A 19,194-nucleotide genomic window follows, 5' to 3' on the forward strand; every position below is an offset into this window, starting at 1 on the left:
GAAAAACTGACGACATCCTCATCAGCCTCAGCTGCACACTGTGTTTAGTGCTTATTAGCACGTTTGCATGAACATGTTAAACATTACACCTGCTCATCATTAATATGTTTTTCATTGCGGGTATGTTGCCATGCTAGGTTTAGCATTAGTTCAAAACACCGGTGTACCTAAACACGGCCTCACACAGCCGCTAGCATGGCTGAGACTCCTGTTACCTCATGATTCAACCAGGAGATTTTTCATGTCCATCAGACTTGGAAATGCTCCCACCAGCAGTCGCCTAACACTGCAGAAAATGAATGGGACTTGCACGCCTAAACTTATCGGCCTAATTTAAGATTTCCTGCTGTGTAATCAGATAAGAACAAACACTTACAGCGACTACACTTTCTGTGCCAAGTCTGTCCTTGTCCTCTCATTCTCCTCAACCTCCACCCACCTCTGATGAAGTTCTGCTCAGCCGAGCTGTGGATACTGGCCAGGTGGCCGCTGTGCTCTCTGCAGTCCTTCTCGGCGTCCTCCCAGGTGTGTCTGCGGCTGAAGTACCTGTAGCAGTGGCCGTGGAACTTCCTCCACGTGTGCTCGCAGCCCTCGGTGTCTGCAGGTGTTCAGGGGGGGAGGTAATTGAAAAAGACAGTGATTAGTCAAATGGAAAATCCATGTGGGAAGAGTAATGTGGCGTTTTTGATCGTTAAACGCCCACAGCCGACAGCTGCAAAAGAACAATAGTGTTGCACAGGAAAAGAGTAGGAGGGTTTTGGACTAAGAAGAGGAATACCACTTTTTTTTACTATTTCTTTTTGTATACACACACAGAAAAATTCCTCTTTGTGTCTTGCAGCCTACAAGATCTACATAATACATTCCCCCTCTGTCCCGCTCCTTCTTTCTTTTCTTTCTTCAGTACCATCTTTGCCTTAAGTGACCTCTGTGACACTCCCCTCTGTCTCCATCCCTCCATCTCTGCCTCTCTCTGTGTATTCTTCTCTTTGATTTGACTTGGACTTTTAATCCACAGCAGAGGCAAGCCTGCGGTGAGACAGCTTTAGTCCAGTGAAAAGGCGTTTTAATCTATTCAAATGACAACAATCCTTAGAAATTGCTTCCAGTGCGCAGCGCCTGCTTGGTAATTAAGCCCTGTCACAGTACTGTCAGCGCATTGACTCTCCCTCCACCCATCCCTCCATCCCTTTCTCCTCTCCCTTCATCTCTCTCATCTATCCCCCCTCATCTCTCTGGGGGTTAGCTGTGTGACTGTGAGCTGTACATCTCAAATGTGTTATATGTGTGTGTGTGTGTGTATGTGTGTGTGTTCTGTTCCATGCAGGATTGTCTGTGTGTGCATAGACGTGGGTATGCAAAAGTGTGTATATCTGAATGTGTGTAAATTTATGTGTAGTTGATGTGGTTCAGTCTCGAGGTGTCAGCCAAGCCACCTCCAGTTTCCCTGCATTCTCACCCCCCTCTTCTGCCCCCTCCTTTCCTACAGTGCGGGGATCAGGGGAAAGGCCTCAGCTTTTCCTCCAACAAATCTGAAGCGACACCAGTAAATTGGGCAGTGCAAATTGGGCCGTATGGGGCCCTGCTTAGTATGCAGGGAGATGTAGTTTGGCCATGGAAGGAAGAGGAAGAGGAAGAGGAAGAGGAGAGTAGTCCATTATGAAAGCTCTTTTACACTGTAATATGAAATAAGGGCCTAGAAACCTTCATCCTGAGAGAGAAAGTGCTTTTCATACTGTTCAGCTTTCCTCCATTCACAGTGTTGTTCAGGGCCATTTGAGTCACAGTGCTGTGAAGTGCAGTGACATTATTTCACAAAATGCAATACAGCAGGCCACAGTAAGACTGCCTCCACAGGTGAAGCTACATTTTGCCTCTTAGACCAAAGGTTTTGTGAAAGTCACTTTTTTGAATCAATACATTTGTTAATTCAACAGATATTTCTATAGTTTACCTCCTGCAGCTCGGTCCATTAGCTCGCTCAGAAGCAGTACAACAATACCTCAGCTGCCCACAGCGAGTGAGAAAGTGACATTGAGCAATGATGATGAGCAATGTGTAAGAAAAATGCTCTAAGTACAAAGCCTCACAATGTGTCCAAGACGTTACAATATAGTTATATCTTGTGTTTGGAAGGTGATTTCTTTGTCGTGTCCCGTACAGTAAACATAAAGTTCTGCCTTGTCAAAAGTCAGACACAGATGAATGTGCACCCATTTAAACATTCACACATGCAAGATGGCAACACGTGGAAACAGAGGGAAAGAGAAATGGCGAATAAAGAGAGTAATGTTTGCTTGGAGGCAAGTGTCTGTCCAGTTTTATCACTCTTTCATGCTTGGGTGAAATTCAGCACTGTTTGAAATTCATCATTCACCCACAGACTTATTTGACATGCATTCATTCAGACCCCATACAGTCGCCCTGATGCAAATGGAGTTCTACACGGAGAAGAAGCTTGTTCCCACTGTTACAATGAGTCACAGCAAGGGCTGAATAACAAATCTCAATATTTTATTTTTTTTGTATCGACTGGAATTTGACCAAAGTACCGAAACCCGTCAAGTACTGAAAGCTGGCATTCAATGTCTTGTCATATTTATAATCTTGTTTACTCATTGTTTGATCTGATAGTTGCTGCTTTAATGAAAAGGTGTCCAGTATGTCATAAAGCCAAAGGGCTTGTGTCGCTGCTTGAGTTTGGTTTATCGTTAACTAAATTATGTTACTTTATAATGTAAAATTTCAAATGATACCCAGCCTTAGCAAGCAGGCAGGGGTTTAACTCTCATTTACTGGGCAGGGTGAATAACGGCTCACAACTGATTAACAACTGCAGTGGCTTAAGAAAAGAGTGACTAAGAGAGGATGTATTCATGCATACACAAGACGTGGATCGTGGTACAAATAATTATTAGCATTTCTTTACATATAAAATTAGGTTTACCACACAGCAAACATTTTGAGAACATAAATCCATGTCATCCTCATGAAAATATGACAAAAAATGACATTAAAATAAATTCCTGTCTTTCATCTGGCTAAACCGAATTTACAGAGTACGTGTGAACATCATTAGAACAAGATCTGTCACACACACAAACTGCAGTGGTGAATCACCAGCTCTGCGTTTTGCTTTAGTGCCATAATACATAAGTATTACTTTTAGCAGATGCATGTTGGGTCATTAACATATAGTAACAAGCACTTAGATTTCTTTGGTTTCTTTGAAGTATTTTAAGCAAAATAGAGCATGAGCTGTCATGTTTTATCTGTTGTTAGTCCAACACAAACATTTAGTGGTTATAGTACTGCATGAACTTCAGGTCAGATGATCAGTGGGATTACTGGATTGCCTCTTTACTCCCGTCCTAATTTTATCTGATGAGGTCTTCTGAGCAATGATGTAAATTGCTTTGACAATTATTGTAGATGTAAATGTGGAGAATTGCTTCATTACTTTGCCAACTCAAATTTCTCCTGATAGTCTGGGGATTTAATCTGATGACCTCGAAACATGCTGATGACATGAAATCCAATTAGCCATTTTAACGTTCTCAGCTTCCTGTGGGCGGCTCGGTGTCTCTCTGGTTAGCCCTGTTGCTTTAACAGCAAGATGAGTCTGGATTTAACTTCCCATTTGGGCTTCAGTGTGCATGCCCTCCTCATTTAAGAATAGATTCCCATTTACAATGCACGGTGGGAGCGCTAATCTACTCATAGTTTCAGACATGAGTACAATATCTGTCTGTTATAGTTGGGCCAATTCTTTCACTTCATAGAAAGAACTGGATTCATATTTTGGTAAAGATGTTTTTTTCCAAACTCTTTTGTAGAAACCCTTTGACACAAGAGCAAAGTTAACACTATATGAAGCTACAATTAACCTCAAAATATCTTTAACTTGCTGGAGATCATTGATAAAAAGAAAGAAATATGTGATGGCTTTCTGTGTTTTCATGGTTTCTGTAAAGACTGGGACAAATACTATCATATCATCAGGGAATTACAGCTCTTTGAAGGGAGCTGGATCTTATGGCTCTTTCAAGAAGAACGGCCCATCGTTCTTTTTTCTTTTTGGCTAGAGGCAAGCTTTATACATGCTAATGTCTGTCCCTCACTGAGTGAGTGAGTGATGAAGTTACACCATTGCTGCGTTTTTTAAGTGGTATTGAAGACTGTTTTTTTATTTGCAAACACTGCACTCTGCTTTATTGTTGCTTTTATCACTTTACTGCATCCAAATTCTGCTGTGTTGTGGCTCTTTTTTTCCGAGCACACCCACCTCGTGTGACTGGCTGGTTGATGAAAAGGATGAAACGATGTAAAAAAAAGGCTCTCAAGAAGGATCCACTCTAGCTATTGTTTGTTATGAACTCTCACTCTGTCTAAGCCTTATGTCTGTTAGTGCTGGGACACTAATGAACTGGTAACCATTACAGATTTTTTGCAGATTGCTTCCTCTGCAATCTGCAAATTTGCGATTGTTTGGATTAATTAATGCTGAAATAAGAAGCTTCAAAACAAAAACAACATTTGGTATTTATAGAAAGGCTTACCTTCAGACTGACAGTAGCCCTGCATAATAAACACTACCCTCTTATTAATTTGATTGAAGCCAGATTGTCCGGCTCTAGCAAAATAAAATGCAGCATCATCTGTCAAAAATTTAACCTAGGCTTAATTCGTCAATGGACCTTTATGTAAAAGTTTGTCTACATTAAATTCAGTCAGTTTCAAAGGAGACCGAGAAACATTTGAATCAGCATTTTGTAGCCTTACACCTCCTTGTGCTATGAGAGTATGCCTCTGAACACAGTTGCAGATTAGCATTATCTTTTCCAGTGTTACTGCTGTTATCTCTGGCCTCATGCGGCTAAAATCACTCACTGCTGCTGTCATTTTCTCTGCTGACTGCTACCTTACTCTTTCACTCTATCATCAGACCTGGAAGCTACCTGTTCAAAGTGTTTGCCCACATGGCAGCTGGTAGATTGTATTAGCATTTGGGAGTGGGTCCAGTTTGGCTCATGGAGATGTTATCTACAGGAACAGGGACAGGAGAGTCGGGGTAGGTGTCACAGAGAGAGAGAGAGAGAGAGAGAGAGAGAGAGAGAGAGAGAGAGAGAGAGAGAGAGAGAGAGAGAGAGAGAGAGAAAACATACACACACAAATATGCACATTGATAAATCAAACATACACACCTTATTTGAATCACACACCCTCTGCTGTGGGGTCTCGACTGGCAGTCGGCCCAGAGTCTGTGTGTGTATATAAGGCTAACGCTGGCCAATTTCTACTAGAAAACTTTGGTGTCCAAGGAAGATAAAAACATAAAGATAGACAAACTAAGTGCATCAAACACAGAGTGGGAGGACAGAAAAGATAGAGAGACAGAATAAGAAAATGAAAGAGTCAGAGAAACAGAGATACAGAAAGATGGAGAGAGAGAGGAAGAAAAAGGAGTGATCAAAAATAAACAGGCATGTTTTCTCCCCCTCAGATCTTCAACCAAGTCTCTGCTGATTTCTTCTCCCACTCGCTGACAGTGAGGCTCAAAGCCCGACATCACATCAACCTCTTCAAATATTTAGACATTATTCAAGTTGTCTTTTTTCCCCCGTTTTCCCTCTGTCAGGCGCAGAGAGAAGTAGGGGGTACGTTTCAGCGATTAATATTCCCACAGATTTAAGCGAGCGGCAGTTAGGAAATAAAAGGCCATACACTTCCATCTGACTGATTGGGTCGTTTATCCACATCACCAACTGATATTTTTGCTGCTCGGCTTTTTTAGATCCCCGAATGATGAAGCAGCATGTGTTTGCATTTGTGTGTGTGTGTGTGTGTGTGTGTGCGTGCGCTGCCATTTTGCCTCCTCCCTGCGTGACTCTTTGAAGGCTGGCAGCTCAGTGTCCCATTTGCAAGTGGGCATACGACAGCAGCCCAGAGAGAGAGGAAATAAGTGCAAGAGAGAGAGAGAGAGAGAGAGACATAGAGAGAGGGAGAGGAGGGAGAATCTGCAGATAGCCAGTGACTAAAGGTGAGAATGTGAGGAGAATTTACAAACAGCTGTGGAATTATTAATGGTTATTACGAGTGTAGTGTTGATTAATGGAACATCCTAATAGTGTGATTCTCACAATTAGGAGTAATGGATGTTACAGTAAAACAGCTACGGAGCTCAACATGAATGACTGATGCCGGTCTGAAGGCTCATACTGCATAATTAGCCCATAGATGTGTCTTTGCAGATTGATGCTGATGGAGGACGCTGAGGTAAAAGTGAGGGCAGCAGAGCCTTTTACAGTAAATAGGCAGAAATTCATACAGCATGCACACAGCTGGCCGGGTTTATGTGTTTCGTCACTTTGTGTTATAAGTGTATAAGGCAAGGACAGCACACACAATTGGCACATATACTGTATTCATTTATGCTCACTGTCTGCATCCTCTGCAGTGTTATTCTAGGTAGAGGGGGAATGCAGCTAATGTAAAGGTAAAAACATAAGTGAAAACACCTATTGCAGAAGAGCCATCATCACAATCATCCTCAAAAAAACATAAAATATAAGGGCACAGACCTTTTTTATGTGTGTGTGTGTGTGTGTGTGTGTGTGTGTGTGTGTGTGTATTTGTAGGAACGATTCGACATAACTAGAATAGCACTCAGGGGAGCGCATACCTCCGCCAAGGCCAAACAATCCTACGCATCTATTTTCTTCTCGAGTATAGCTTTATTTATTTACATCAATATCCATAAAAAAGTACTTGTTTTTCCAGGAACACCAAGTCATCACGTTGATCTTTGTAAATAACTGCTGTGAGACTGTCTGATGTTTGCATGGAAGTTGAAGAGCGGCAGAAGTGGATGGGGAGAGTGAAAACGCCAGACAAGCTGGTCACGTGGCTCTGTGGTGATGAAGATCTGCTGGGTGCTTATTTTCCTGATTTAATACATAATCTCCTTAAATCTTTTAGCAAATACAGTCTACTTTTTATGTCTCTGTACCCTTTTTGAGAATGGTTGGGAAGTCAGCCGCACAACTTCTTTTTTTTTCCTTCAAATATCATATTGATACTCATGACATGCAGCCTCTGTCTGTTTGCAAGTCTGAATGAACACTGAGAGTCAGAGTCAATGGAAAGTAATACCACAGGAGCAGGCATTTTGGGTGGCCAGGAAACAAAACTGGCGCAAGGTTGCTGCGGTAAAGTGCAGGTAGAGTTCCAGAGTTCCTCGAAAGGTTGCTGGAAAAGTTCCTGTGGTGGAGATGAACCATAGGATGTCGGCAAATGAAAGACAAAAAGGAGTGCAACACTGTAAGTCAGGCTTCATAACTTTGCTGTCGGAGTGCTGGTACAATTTTCCTGGGAATATCAGAAAGAAGAACAGAGGCACACTAAACCTCTAGCGCAGCTCAAAGCACAGTTTTACACCTCTCCATCAGGAACATTCAATAATGCACTGCAGAGGAACACAGAGCCTCCTCTCTCCCTCCATCTCTGTCTCTCTTTTCATCTGTTGTAACACCTGCTCTGATGCTCCCTCCTCTTTTTTCTTCACAGTTTCTTTTTCTTTTCTGACTGAACTTCCTTCCAGTCAGAAGAGAATGACAGTTTCTTCAGGAACATTGTCTAATTAAGCACCTTGAATGAGAATGAATTACCCCCTCATCTATCCAGCTCTCCTGTTTGGAGAGAAAACTGGCAGGTGTTGAATACAATAGCATATGGAGTGAGAGCGTTGGCTTGCTGTTACTCCGTACGAATATCCTCTGCCAGGCTGAGGCAAAACTTCAGGGAAATGTTATGTGTGTACCTGCCTGTGAGTGCGGATGTCTGTCAGTGTGTTGCTCTCTTCAGGACACTGCTGAGGGCAAGGTAAAACAACGAGCTCCATCTCCCTCTCTTCTCAGTCTTGGCACGTGTCCCTCCCGACAAGATTTTAGAATGCACAAATCTTCATTAGCATTAATAGGCTCTAAAGACCCGCAGGACGCACGAAAAATAATTTTGAGCTGAGCTTTCTGCTGAGTCACCAGTTTAGACAGCGACAGCGCCGGCTGCAGAGAGAAAGCAGCAAAGTTGGCGAACCTTCCTTCTCTACCCCCCCCCCCCCCAAACTCTGAGAGCAGATGCTGAGTTGCGAAATCACTCCAAGAAGAATAAGATAAAAGAATAACAAAAAACAAACAAACTGAGAACTAGGAACTAACACTAAACAGCAAGCTGCACTTTGTAGACCACAAGTTTAGGAGATAAGCTTGGAGTGACATATCTAATTGACCAATAACATTTCAAGAATGAACAAATCTGACCCTGAGGCAATCACCTGTGCTGAACTGGTCTGAACCCAGATCAGTTGAAACCTGCAGCTACATTTCAAGTAAGATTGGCATTACTACAGTACAGAGTGCCGCAGGAATGAGTCCTAAAACAAGTGGTTAAATGACACTACAGAGGTTGTCGGTGACGTTAAACGCCATCACGCCGTATATGAAAACCAATCCACTCACCAGTCCGTCTTTACAGACTTGCTGTATTTACACTTTGCAGACTATCACTGTCTAAGACAAAATACAACTTGACCACCAACATTTCAGTCCAGACTGTCGTCACAAGAAGAACAACACCAGTCATTTCAGCAAAGTGCCCCAAGTGACATATGTTTACGTTCAAGTGGAAACGCCCTCTAGTGGTCACAGTTATTATTATAGGAACAAAAGCGGAAGTCAGATGATAAAGTCTGTGTATAAAGGATGTCATATGAGGTCAGAGTGGATGGATGCGTCAACAAAACATTGAACTTCAACACAAGAGAGTCTTTTGGTCTCCAGCCCAATCCAACGCTGACTCCAGTGACATCACATGAGGACATCAGTTTTCACCCACCTCCCTCTGGAGTCACAGAGGACTTCATACAACTTTTTCCACAAATGCAGTGTTACTACCCAAGACCTGTAAACAGACTATGATGTGTAAAATCGGCATAGTTCCCCCTTAAAGAATTTTAAGATTAATGTTATACAACTGAAACATTCACTGAAGGCTGGGGAAATACTGCGGTTAGAGCTCATAAACATGTGAAAATATTATGCAAATTCTAATCACCTGCATGAAAGTCGGATGTGTCCAACATAAACGGTACAATACATCATTCACTGACATTTCATTAGATGTAAACTGTATATCGTGAGCTGCAGAACTGTCCAGTGTGGATGTAGCTCTAAGGGACGGGCTGTTTAACGGGGCTGTGAAAACAAGAAGATACTCAGCATGCCCATATCTTCTGTAATGTGCAACGGAGTCCGTATTTTACCTATACTGATTCCACATCACAAGTAAATTACCTTCACTGTGACCAAGAGAACCTGCATGCGATAAAGAAAAACGCCATGGAAGCGGATGAGTTTGAGCAAGACAGTGATAGAAAATGTGCGGTGACAGAGCGACAGAAGGACTGCATCTGGTGCTTTCTGAAACACTTCCCACTGCTGTTAGTCAGGCTCAGTCTGCTCTGCTCGTCATTAGTCTCAGTGTGTAGGCTACACTACATCTTCTGCTTCCAATATGCAGCACTGGTGTTGCTGTTGGCGGCAAGGTACTCAAAAGTCTCCGTATCCGTCTGCCCCAGATTCACCTGCCGTCCTCTTTGTGGGGAAGCTGTGCTCTACTCTGCTTTAGGTTCCCTGTTATGCTGTCTTGTTTTTGTTTTCCTGTCAAATGCAATTTACCACAGTGCGTCGATTCATGCGTGTGTACTATATGTTTGAAAATGTGTATAACCTTCCTCCTGGAACAACATAGACAGATGTTCACCAACACACTTCTGGGGTAAACTCATTTGCGTGCTCGCCTGTGTGTTAGCCCCTTTGCTCAACCAGTAAGACGCCAGTCGCACTCGCCAGTTGCCGCTGAACAGCCTACTGGGGCATGTAGCATGTCTTACCAGAAACAAAAGTAATAAATATTAATGATTTGACGTATGGAAACAGGGCGAGGAACAGACGGGGTGTTGGAGGAGATGGATGAAATGTCAGCCACTCCTTGCTGGCCTTCTCTGTGAGTTTAGGGCGGCAGCAAACACATTCCTCACAGATAACCAAGCAGCAGCCAGACACCTTGGGATTAATTAGCTACACAATCCTTTTAACACAGGCTTTTTGTTTCCAATTTGTGGATTATTTGCTCTGTAAGAAAACAGAGAGAGAGAGAGAGAGAGAGAGAGAGAGAGAGAGAGAGAAAGAGAAACCTTATTTCCTGTGGATTAGATTATTGTTTTATTAACCTGGTTGTTTTGTAACTACGAGTTATTGCACCCCACTGTAATTTCACCGCTTGGAGTCGGGAGCGTGCGACTGCCATCAAAGATACTGCTGAATAAACAAACAGGGAAGAAATCTTTTGATATTTGGAAGGGTACATTGGTAGGTAAACCGAGTTTTGTTTGTTCGTGTGTGTGTGTGTGTGTGTGTGTGTGTGTGTGTGTGTATGTGTAGCAAATAATGTATCAGTGTGTTGCCAAAGTGGAAACGAAACAGAAGAAATTTGACTGTGCTTTTGTATCGTTGCGAGGCCCAATTTGAGTTCAAAGTGATTTTATTCTGGTCTTCATTTTCTTCAAAGGCTGTTTTAGGGCTAAAGCTTAGTTTTAGGGTTAAGGTTAAAGGAAGGTGTTTGGCTAATGCTAGCTTTGTGGTTAGGAAGTGCATTATGTCAATGACGGTAAAACATATGCATCTCTGTGTGTGTGTTGGTGTGTGAAGGTCTGTTAGCTGAAAGATCTCTAACTTCACAGAAGCATCACACAAACATCCGCACACACGCAGTCACTGCAAAACAGCAGATGCACACACACACACGCACGCACGCACGCACGCATGCACACACACGCTCACGGAGCGTGACAAAGCCTCCTGCGGTGCACAAGAGATGAGAGGCACAAAAAGATGGAAGAAGTGCAAGGAGTGACAGCAGAAAGGTAGGGAGAGAAAAGAAAAAAAAAGGAAGGCAACATGAAACAGAGGTGTCTACAGTGGAATAGTGGAATAGCAAAGTAACAAATCCACACTCTCACTCGCACACATTATGCCGTTTTTCTCCCTAGAAAGACTGAGGGGGAAACGAATTGCGCCGTGAACGATGGATAAAAACACAGACTGGGGGAAAAAAGCGGTTGAGAAGGAGGCAGCTAATACTTTCTGGTTTCTGCCTCTGCTGATTAGGAAGCAAACCAAAAAAACAGCAGGAGACTCAACAGTCAGTTTCAGTGCTGGGGTGAGATGAGAGTGAAGCAACTGACTGATGTCTTTGTTGCTCTAATTACAACTGCCTATTCTTTCAAACAAATATCCACTCATTACTGATACAGAACTTTTGATAAGATAACTGCAAAAGGATGAATTCAATTGTTTCGCACAGCTATAACTACAATGTTGATGATTATGATCATGCAAACACTGCTGAAAGCCTTTGCTCTTGATAGAAAATGATCATTAATGCGTAAAACTCCTGCGTTTCAAAGTGTGTTACAGACAAAAAACTAATCTTGTTAAAGCTGCCTAGAGGTTAGAGAAGCAGTGTTTCGACCGAAAGGTCGTCAGTTTGAATCCTGTGCTCAGGGGTGTGTGTGTGTTCACCATTCAGGGATGGGTTAAATACAGAGGTCTAATGTCCTATGTGCATAAAAACATAGTTGGATAATAAAGGGAAAATATATAAATTGTAAAAACTGCAGAATAACTAGCCATTTCCTCTGTCTTACTACACTGACTTCAGCCCCGTCAACTCACTATTATTGACTCTCAAATGGGATCACCATGGTAACAGGCCAGAGGGAGCCAGCAGCGGACCATATCTACCCAGTATCCGAGGCTGTTGGCTCACAATGCATACACCTGAACATGCACAAACACACACACACTCAAGTACACACAGCAAATGAGACAGAGAGAACTGGACCACTTTAGTGAGACAGAGACCAATTGGAAGACATTTAAATGGATGAAAAGCCTCGGTGGAACGAATGAGTTCATTTCCACCGTTCGTGTTGCAGTTCAGACCTCCCTCTGGATATCAAACTGTGATCATGCTGAAATGGCAGAGCGACGCCTGTTGCGAATTGTACTTTTCACAGCTGAATCCTATATTTCTGTGAACGTGAAGTGACGAGAGATAAAAGTGACAGGAAAACAGAGACTTTAGATTTACACAATCAGAGCTGCTGCTCCCAATCAGCCATGAAGGCAGCAACGCAGCGGGAAAGGAAACGTACGCAGATCTCCCGTGCATGCCGAATGAGCGGCACGCTGTGGTGGTGCATGTGTGTGTTTGGGAGAGAGGAAAGACCGGAGATTAAAAAAAAAAAAAAAACACACTCTATGGCGTGTGCATGCAAAACTGAAGGCTGGTAACATCAGAACTTGTGAGATACTTGAAGATCGATCAAATGTTTTTCTACATCTCACACTTGAGTGACTTAAAGATGCTGTACATTTAAGGTGAGCTTTAAACTTCCAAAAAGTGGATCCCACTTAAAACCTCTACATATAAATTCACATATGTTCAGCGCTGTGTTTGTTTATTTATTCATGAGCGCTGCCACAGGAGGGGGATGAATATCTAAGAGGCAAACATAAACACAACATCAAAAAGGGCAGCAAAGAGTTAACAGGAATCTGGAACGCTGGTAAGATTAAAAGGAGCACTCCAGCAATTTAGTGTTGCGCTTCCATGAAGTTGGTGGACTTGCAAGAGACAGATTAAAAAAATAATGATCAAAACTGAAGCAGCCAAGGCCCCGAGATACTGATTTTTAGTCAGAGTATGGCTCAAGCTCCAAAATCACTAGATCAACTAGACAAAAGGAGACAAGTGCTAAAACAACCTCGGCGTGTTCACTTAATCAAACCTAAAGAGAGCTGTGAGAAGTTCTTTTGTTTCATTTAGTGAATCTTTAGAGAGAACTAGCCAGTATTTTATGAGATAAGAGCAAAGAATCACAGTCCAGTCTGGGAAAATGAACATCTATCTGTATCCCAGAAACCATTCCCTTTTCCTAATCAGTTAATCATCTTGTAGCTCCTTGCTCAAATTTATACCGGCCCTGCGGCTTCCACACCCCCGGGTTGGGAACAACTAGAATTGACAGTTTAGTAACAGATGTTAGAGCAGAGATGTAAATTAGATTAGATTAGGAAAGGAGAAGCTTTTCCTGGAGTCAACTCAGCAGAAATGTGACATTATAAGTCAGTAGCTGATGTAGGTGAGTGAAGCTGGTGTAACAAACCACCGTAAGAGTGGAATACAAAGAAAATTTGGAGCTTAATTTTTTGCTCTGCAAACATGCCATTTTCTCTGTTAGATCCTGCCACACCTACTGTAGTCTCTATGAAATTTAAAAATTCCTGTTTTATTCTGCTTTACTCTGGCATCACTCTCTTCTCTCGCTCCTCTCTGTATCGATCGCTGTGCCCTCAGAGTCCCAGATATGACCAGACCGCAGCTGTAAAAAGCAGACACTGGAAGCCAGACACACGGAGAAAAGACAGATATTCAAAGCTACAGCTCTTCTGAGAGATGAAGTCAAAGGTTGAACTAGACCAGTGGAACTTGGCTTTATGGGCTTGTGTAATTCACTGCGGATCTCTCCACCTCCACCCTCTCCCTCGTTCTCTCACTCACCGTCTCCTTCCCTAAAATCTCACACTTTCTCCATATCTCCAGCTATTATTCTTTGTTATTACTCTTTAAAATTTAATCGTGCTATTTTAATACTTGTGTTTAAAGAGATGTACAGTTTGCATTATTCAGACATCATCTTGCTAGTTAGTAAGGAAACTCCAAACACAATTATTTCAATCTCGCTGCATCCCTGTATCTTTACAGTGGGGGTTATCAAAGTCTGACACTGTGGGCAACCTCCAGGAAAAACTGAGACAACTGCCCCCCCCCCCTTAATATCCTCCATCTTTATTTCTTTTCCTATAATGTTTATATTTGGCAAATACATACCATTAAGATAATTTCGTATAAGCTATTAGCAGGTCCTGTTTGCAATGTGGCTGTGGATGTAGAGACAACTAGCACAGGAAGTTCTGGAATTTGAAGTTTCTTTCATCTGTGATTCCAAAGCATATTCATGGATGTTTATTCACGATGGACATGGGAGATGATGATATCCCTGGAAGGTGTACGTCACGCTGAATCTAAAAATATGCGGCTCATGTCCGTGTGCTCAGATGTGACTGAGTGATGGTTGCACAAATGTTTTATTTTTCAAATTGCTGCTCACGCCTCGCATCTCTCCCTCTGTGCCCCCTTTTCAATCCTCCGGCTCCACCCTGGGGAATTGTGCTTCACGGTTTGAAGACCTCCTTTACTTTATACTGAAGTGTCATTATTATATTATAACTTTTTTTTTACTTGGAGGGAGTCTGGCACATGATAGTTAGCTCATTTGCATTTCTTTCAAATTTTTCCCGTCAGTGTCTATTACAAAAGCATTTTGTCACCGTTCACAAAACCTTGTTTATCTTAACCTGCAGTGATTCGCTTCTCTTTATACAACAGGAAACATAAAAAATCTTGGCTGCATGGAGACATAAAGTCCAAGTGAAAATCAGATTCTCAGATCAGATCTTCAGATCAGGTTCTAATGATCAGGGTATTTTGCCATTAAAATAGGTAAAAAAAAAACCCAAACGGTCAAAACAACAGCTGTGGGTTTTCCTCAGTGTTGTTCGGCCATGTTTTCTTGTAACATGCAGTTTGTGAACAGCCTCTTTCACATCCCCCTTCTCACAGGGGAATTCCTGTAATGAGAGTCGAAACCAGTTGGACGCAGGTGTTATGTATAAAACCGATACATTATTCCACAGGGCTTCCCTCTCCCCCCTCTGTCTCCTCCTCCACCTTTGTCTACATTCACATCCTCATTCTCCTCTGTCTCGATTTACACATCCTCATTAACTCCGTCTTTGTCAGTCTCCTTGTTTTCTCTCTGCCTCTGTCTCCAGATCTTGATCTTTTAGCATCATCTTATCCTCCTTGACCACATCCTCTCCCTCCCTCTCCCCCTTTTCATCTTCACCCTCCTCCCTCCACCTGCTCCTCCACACTCACATCACTTCGCTTCTCCACCGTCTTTGTCTCATCCCTCTCATCCTCCACTGCCTGGTCTTAATTCTTTATCAATTTTTGCCATCTCCTCTGTCTCTGTTCTCCACGCTGCCTCCACACAATACACGCCCCTTTATGAAGTGAACCATTGAGTAAGCTGAGAAAGCAGTGTTTTCCTCCAGATAGTTACCTTTCTCGCAAGTAGCTCCTCCGTAGCTGGGCAGACAAAGACACACAAAGGAGTTGATCTCATCGATGCAGGTTCCTCCATTCTGGCATGGATTAGACTGGCAGTCATCAATGTCTGGAGGGACAGAGGGGGTGGAAGAGAAAAAGAGAGGGGGTGACTCAGGTTAGATACATATGTACACAAAAACACACACACACACACACACACACACACACACACGTGCAAACGCACACACACCGACTTACACGCACAAACAGCGCTTTCCAAACAGCTACTTTTTAAAGTACCTGCCACAGCTTGTTACCGAACAAACCCCTGAGAGATCAAACTTTTGCAGAGATTAGAGGTGTTTCTGAGAAAGTTATAATTAAAGCGAATTGATTGAGCTTCATCAGTGATCGGTTTGGGATGCACTGAAGCGCATGATGCTAATTGCAATGTGTTTGCAGGACGTGCCGCAGTTCTGCTGTCAAACTGGAGCCGTGCAGAGCGAGGGAGAGAACGGAGGCTAGAGACAGAGAGAGACATTGAGACAAGAGGGAGGAGGACTTTTAGTTGGATGAGCTTCCATGTTCAGCATCAACATTAGTAATTTTGCTTTTGGCTACAAAAACATGTGCAGGCTGGTTTATTGTGGGTAAAAGTGACCAAACCGATGCGCATCATCCCTCAGCTGTAATGTCAAAATCAAGTCTAAAAATGCAAATCAACACACACTCATTTTGCAGGGGTGAGAGTTCTTATTCGATTGAAAAACGGTAACTGTAGTTCTCTGGCTGATCTGAGCCTGGGGGCAAAATCATTAAAACTGCAGCTGCTATCCCACAATCCTGTGCCATCACAACAACTGACTGAGTCCCTGGGGCCTCAGCAAGAGGTCATGGGAGGGAAGGAGAGGGGGCTGGAGAGGAGGGAGTCAGGAGGAAGTCCAAAGAGTGAGGGAAGATGTGTGGGATAGAGAGCTGCTGAAAAACATGGAAGAGAACAGGGTGATGAAGGAGAGGTGATGAAAACAAGGGTGAGGGGGACAAAGACAGGGTAGAGGTGATATGATGCTGTGAGTCTGGGACGTTGGCAAGTTTGAGGGTTGGATTACAGGGGCTTTGCAGGCAGACAGCGTTGGGGTGGGGGATGGGGGGGTGGTATGTTTGGATAAAACAGTGTGACAGCTTCATTGCTGGAGCCCTGGCTGATATCAAAGGCTGAATTTGATGCAGGAGCTAGAGACCCAGCCAGAGGAGCCGGATTGAGATGGCATTTGTGTTGGTTCAGTGTATCAGCGTGTATCCATGTATAACTGACTCTATCTGTCTGACTCATGATGGGGTGGAAAAATAAGGATATAAAAAGAAAACAAAATAACAAAGCAGAAAGAGAGAAAACACCTCCCACACCAAAGAAAATGGCAATGAGTTTTAAGTCTGGTGAAGCTAATCTGACACCGAGAGGATGGCCAGTTCAAATTTAGAAATAGCAAACACTTTATCACTTCTTAGCTAAAAAAAAGGCCACTCCACTGCTTTTATGCATGAAGTTCAGTTAACTCGTCACTAAGACCAACTGTGAAAACAGCTGCGTAATATCTTCAGGTGTTTTGAGGGAGCATTTCAAGTAAAAAAATAAAAAAGCCCTGATGATGTCTGTATTAACATCGGTAGCATTGTTGAGGTGTAACTAGCTGTTGACAGACAGCAGCAGCACTGCTAAAGCCTGATATTAGTAAACTACATGGGGTGTCCTGTAAGATACATACAGCATGAGTCTTAATGTTGCTTGAGATTTCACACAGACCATTGTGACCGTGCATTTTCCTGTCACCACTTTACATTACTCGGTAGGATAATTGACGAGTTGTGGGTATTTACTGCCACCTACAAAGAGGCCTGAGTCTCCTGAGCTACTTGATCACACAGTGCTTTGCAGGGAGGAGAGGCCACACTGAGTTAATGGTGTTAAATGGTGTTAAATGGTGTGACAGATGAAGGACAAACAGCAGTATATTAGTCCAACCAGGCGTCAAGTCATCGCACCTTGGCTGAGGAAATTAAACCACTTGCAGAAGCCAAGGTGCGATGACATACATGTGTGAATAATGTTCTTTTCTGATTATTGCTATGTTTTAGATCAGGAAGTTTTTACTTGAAGTATTTCTCAGGTAGAAGAAAGACAAAATGAACGGTGAGAATGATGTGACTCAAAAGTAGGATATTAAATATGACTACATGAAAACACACCCCTGAATGATTCTCTGTGCTGTAATTGGAATATGATGTATGATGAATTCTACATGCTGAAAACACCCCCCCCCCCCCCCCTCCCTTGCACTCACTGTGAACCAACAGATGAGCAGGTTGTCAGTACAGCTGTTTGAAAAAAAAGCTACTGGGCCTAATATGAGCCAGCATCTGGTCTCATTAAGCGCTGTAGCACAGGGATAAGAGTTGAACAACCCCTTGGATTTTAGGAGCACTGGGGTCAATAAAGCGCAGCTCTGAACATCCGCTATCAGAGGGGCTGCAGTGGGCAGGCAGATGTTATTATCTGTGATAAGAACCAACATGGTGGCACTATAGGTACTGGTACTGGTGTAGACTGACTTTCATTTATTCAAGGTCGCAGGTGTCTGAAGAAATCTGAACACAAATGATATTGATTTATATTGACCAAACCAATCTTTATAGTTAAAGGTCCCATATTGTGTAAAGTGAGATTTTCCATGTCTTTTTTTGATCATAAAGCAGGTCTAGGTGCTATATAAATACTGTGAAAGCACCAAAGTGCTCAGTCTGCACGCAGCCTGTTTTCAGAAACTGTGCCTTAAAATGAGCTTTCAGGACTTCCATAAATATGTGATGTCACCACCCTCAGCTATGCCTGGAGCACGGCCCACATGGACCCACCATCCAACTCCAAGTTTCTCCAAATCTGCCGCATTTTTTCTTTATCTCTATTAAGTACTCTTCCTTTGGAGCCTTTAATCTTTTCAACAGTATTCTTCTGCTGCTCATTGGATTACTTTTCCTGTTGTTTGGTGAGTTACCCTTGGACTGACAACAAGCTATTATTATGGCAGTGTATGTTCCTGTCCCAGCTGCCTGATCACCCAGCTCCCTAATGTCCCCAACGGTCTCGGATTCTGCGGCCACGCGCGCTCCTCTGGCCTCACCGTACAGTGGCACTGTACCGGTCCGCCCGGAGGGTCCGGCAGCCAAGGAGAGTGAGCTGTATGCAGGAGCAGCGGGCTCCACTCCTACAGAGGATCTGGACACAGCAACACCGCAGACGGTCACACCGATGCTACAAGATGATCCAGCAGTTTGCACCGGAAAAAGGCCCAAGGCTCCAGTGTATGGCTCCACACCAAATCTTGCTGGAACATTTCAGTCCAAATCTAGCCTGTTCGGCTGATTTCAGCGCTGACTGACCATCGCTATTTGCATTTACTGGTGAATTTTACCAAGCTACAGTAAGAGGCTACAAGCCAATCAGAAGAGAGGCTAAGAGCCTTTGGCTGGAATCACTGGCTCTGGAGAGAACCTGAGAAAGGAGCTGTAAAACTACATTTTTGGTAGTTAAAACCTCTTCTGCTTCTTATTGATACCAAAACTTTAAAAAAATGAAATACCATTAAAGAGTAAAACATGGGGCCTTTGAACCTGTGTTGTGCTTTAGAAAACTCGCATTCAGACTGAAAATGAACCACAACTGTATCCTCCAAAGATTTTTTTCCATAACCAATTTAACCAATTTAATGGCCTTGAGACTAAAACTCACAAATTTTTAATGAGATTTTCTCCAGGCCCCCGAGAGCTTAATGAGATGGAGATCTTGATTAGCAGCTGTAAGAAACAACACGGTAGCTTTAGATTTAAGCATGCAGGTGT

At 43.0% G+C, this 19,194-nt stretch overlaps 1 protein-coding gene across 1 annotated transcript in view; it reads right to left on the reverse strand.

Moving 5' to 3' along the window:
- Nucleotides 1-19,194, reverse strand: part of ncanb (neurocan b) — a 149,599-nt gene that overhangs the window by 20,955 nt on the left and 109,450 nt on the right. Inside the window, exons 11-12 of the mRNA XM_056378756.1 lie at nt 15,311-15,424; nt 440-598 (exon numbers count right to left, since the gene is read on the reverse strand). Coding sequence (XP_056234731.1) covers nt 440-598; nt 15,311-15,424 — 273 coding nt within the window. The remainder of the gene's footprint in view (nt 1-439; nt 599-15,310; nt 15,425-19,194) is intronic.

This window comes from Seriola aureovittata, chromosome 6, assembly GCF_021018895.1.
Source record: "Seriola aureovittata isolate HTS-2021-v1 ecotype China chromosome 6, ASM2101889v1, whole genome shotgun sequence".
In the NCBI taxonomy this organism is placed as follows: domain Eukaryota; kingdom Metazoa; phylum Chordata; class Actinopteri; order Carangiformes; family Carangidae; genus Seriola; species Seriola aureovittata.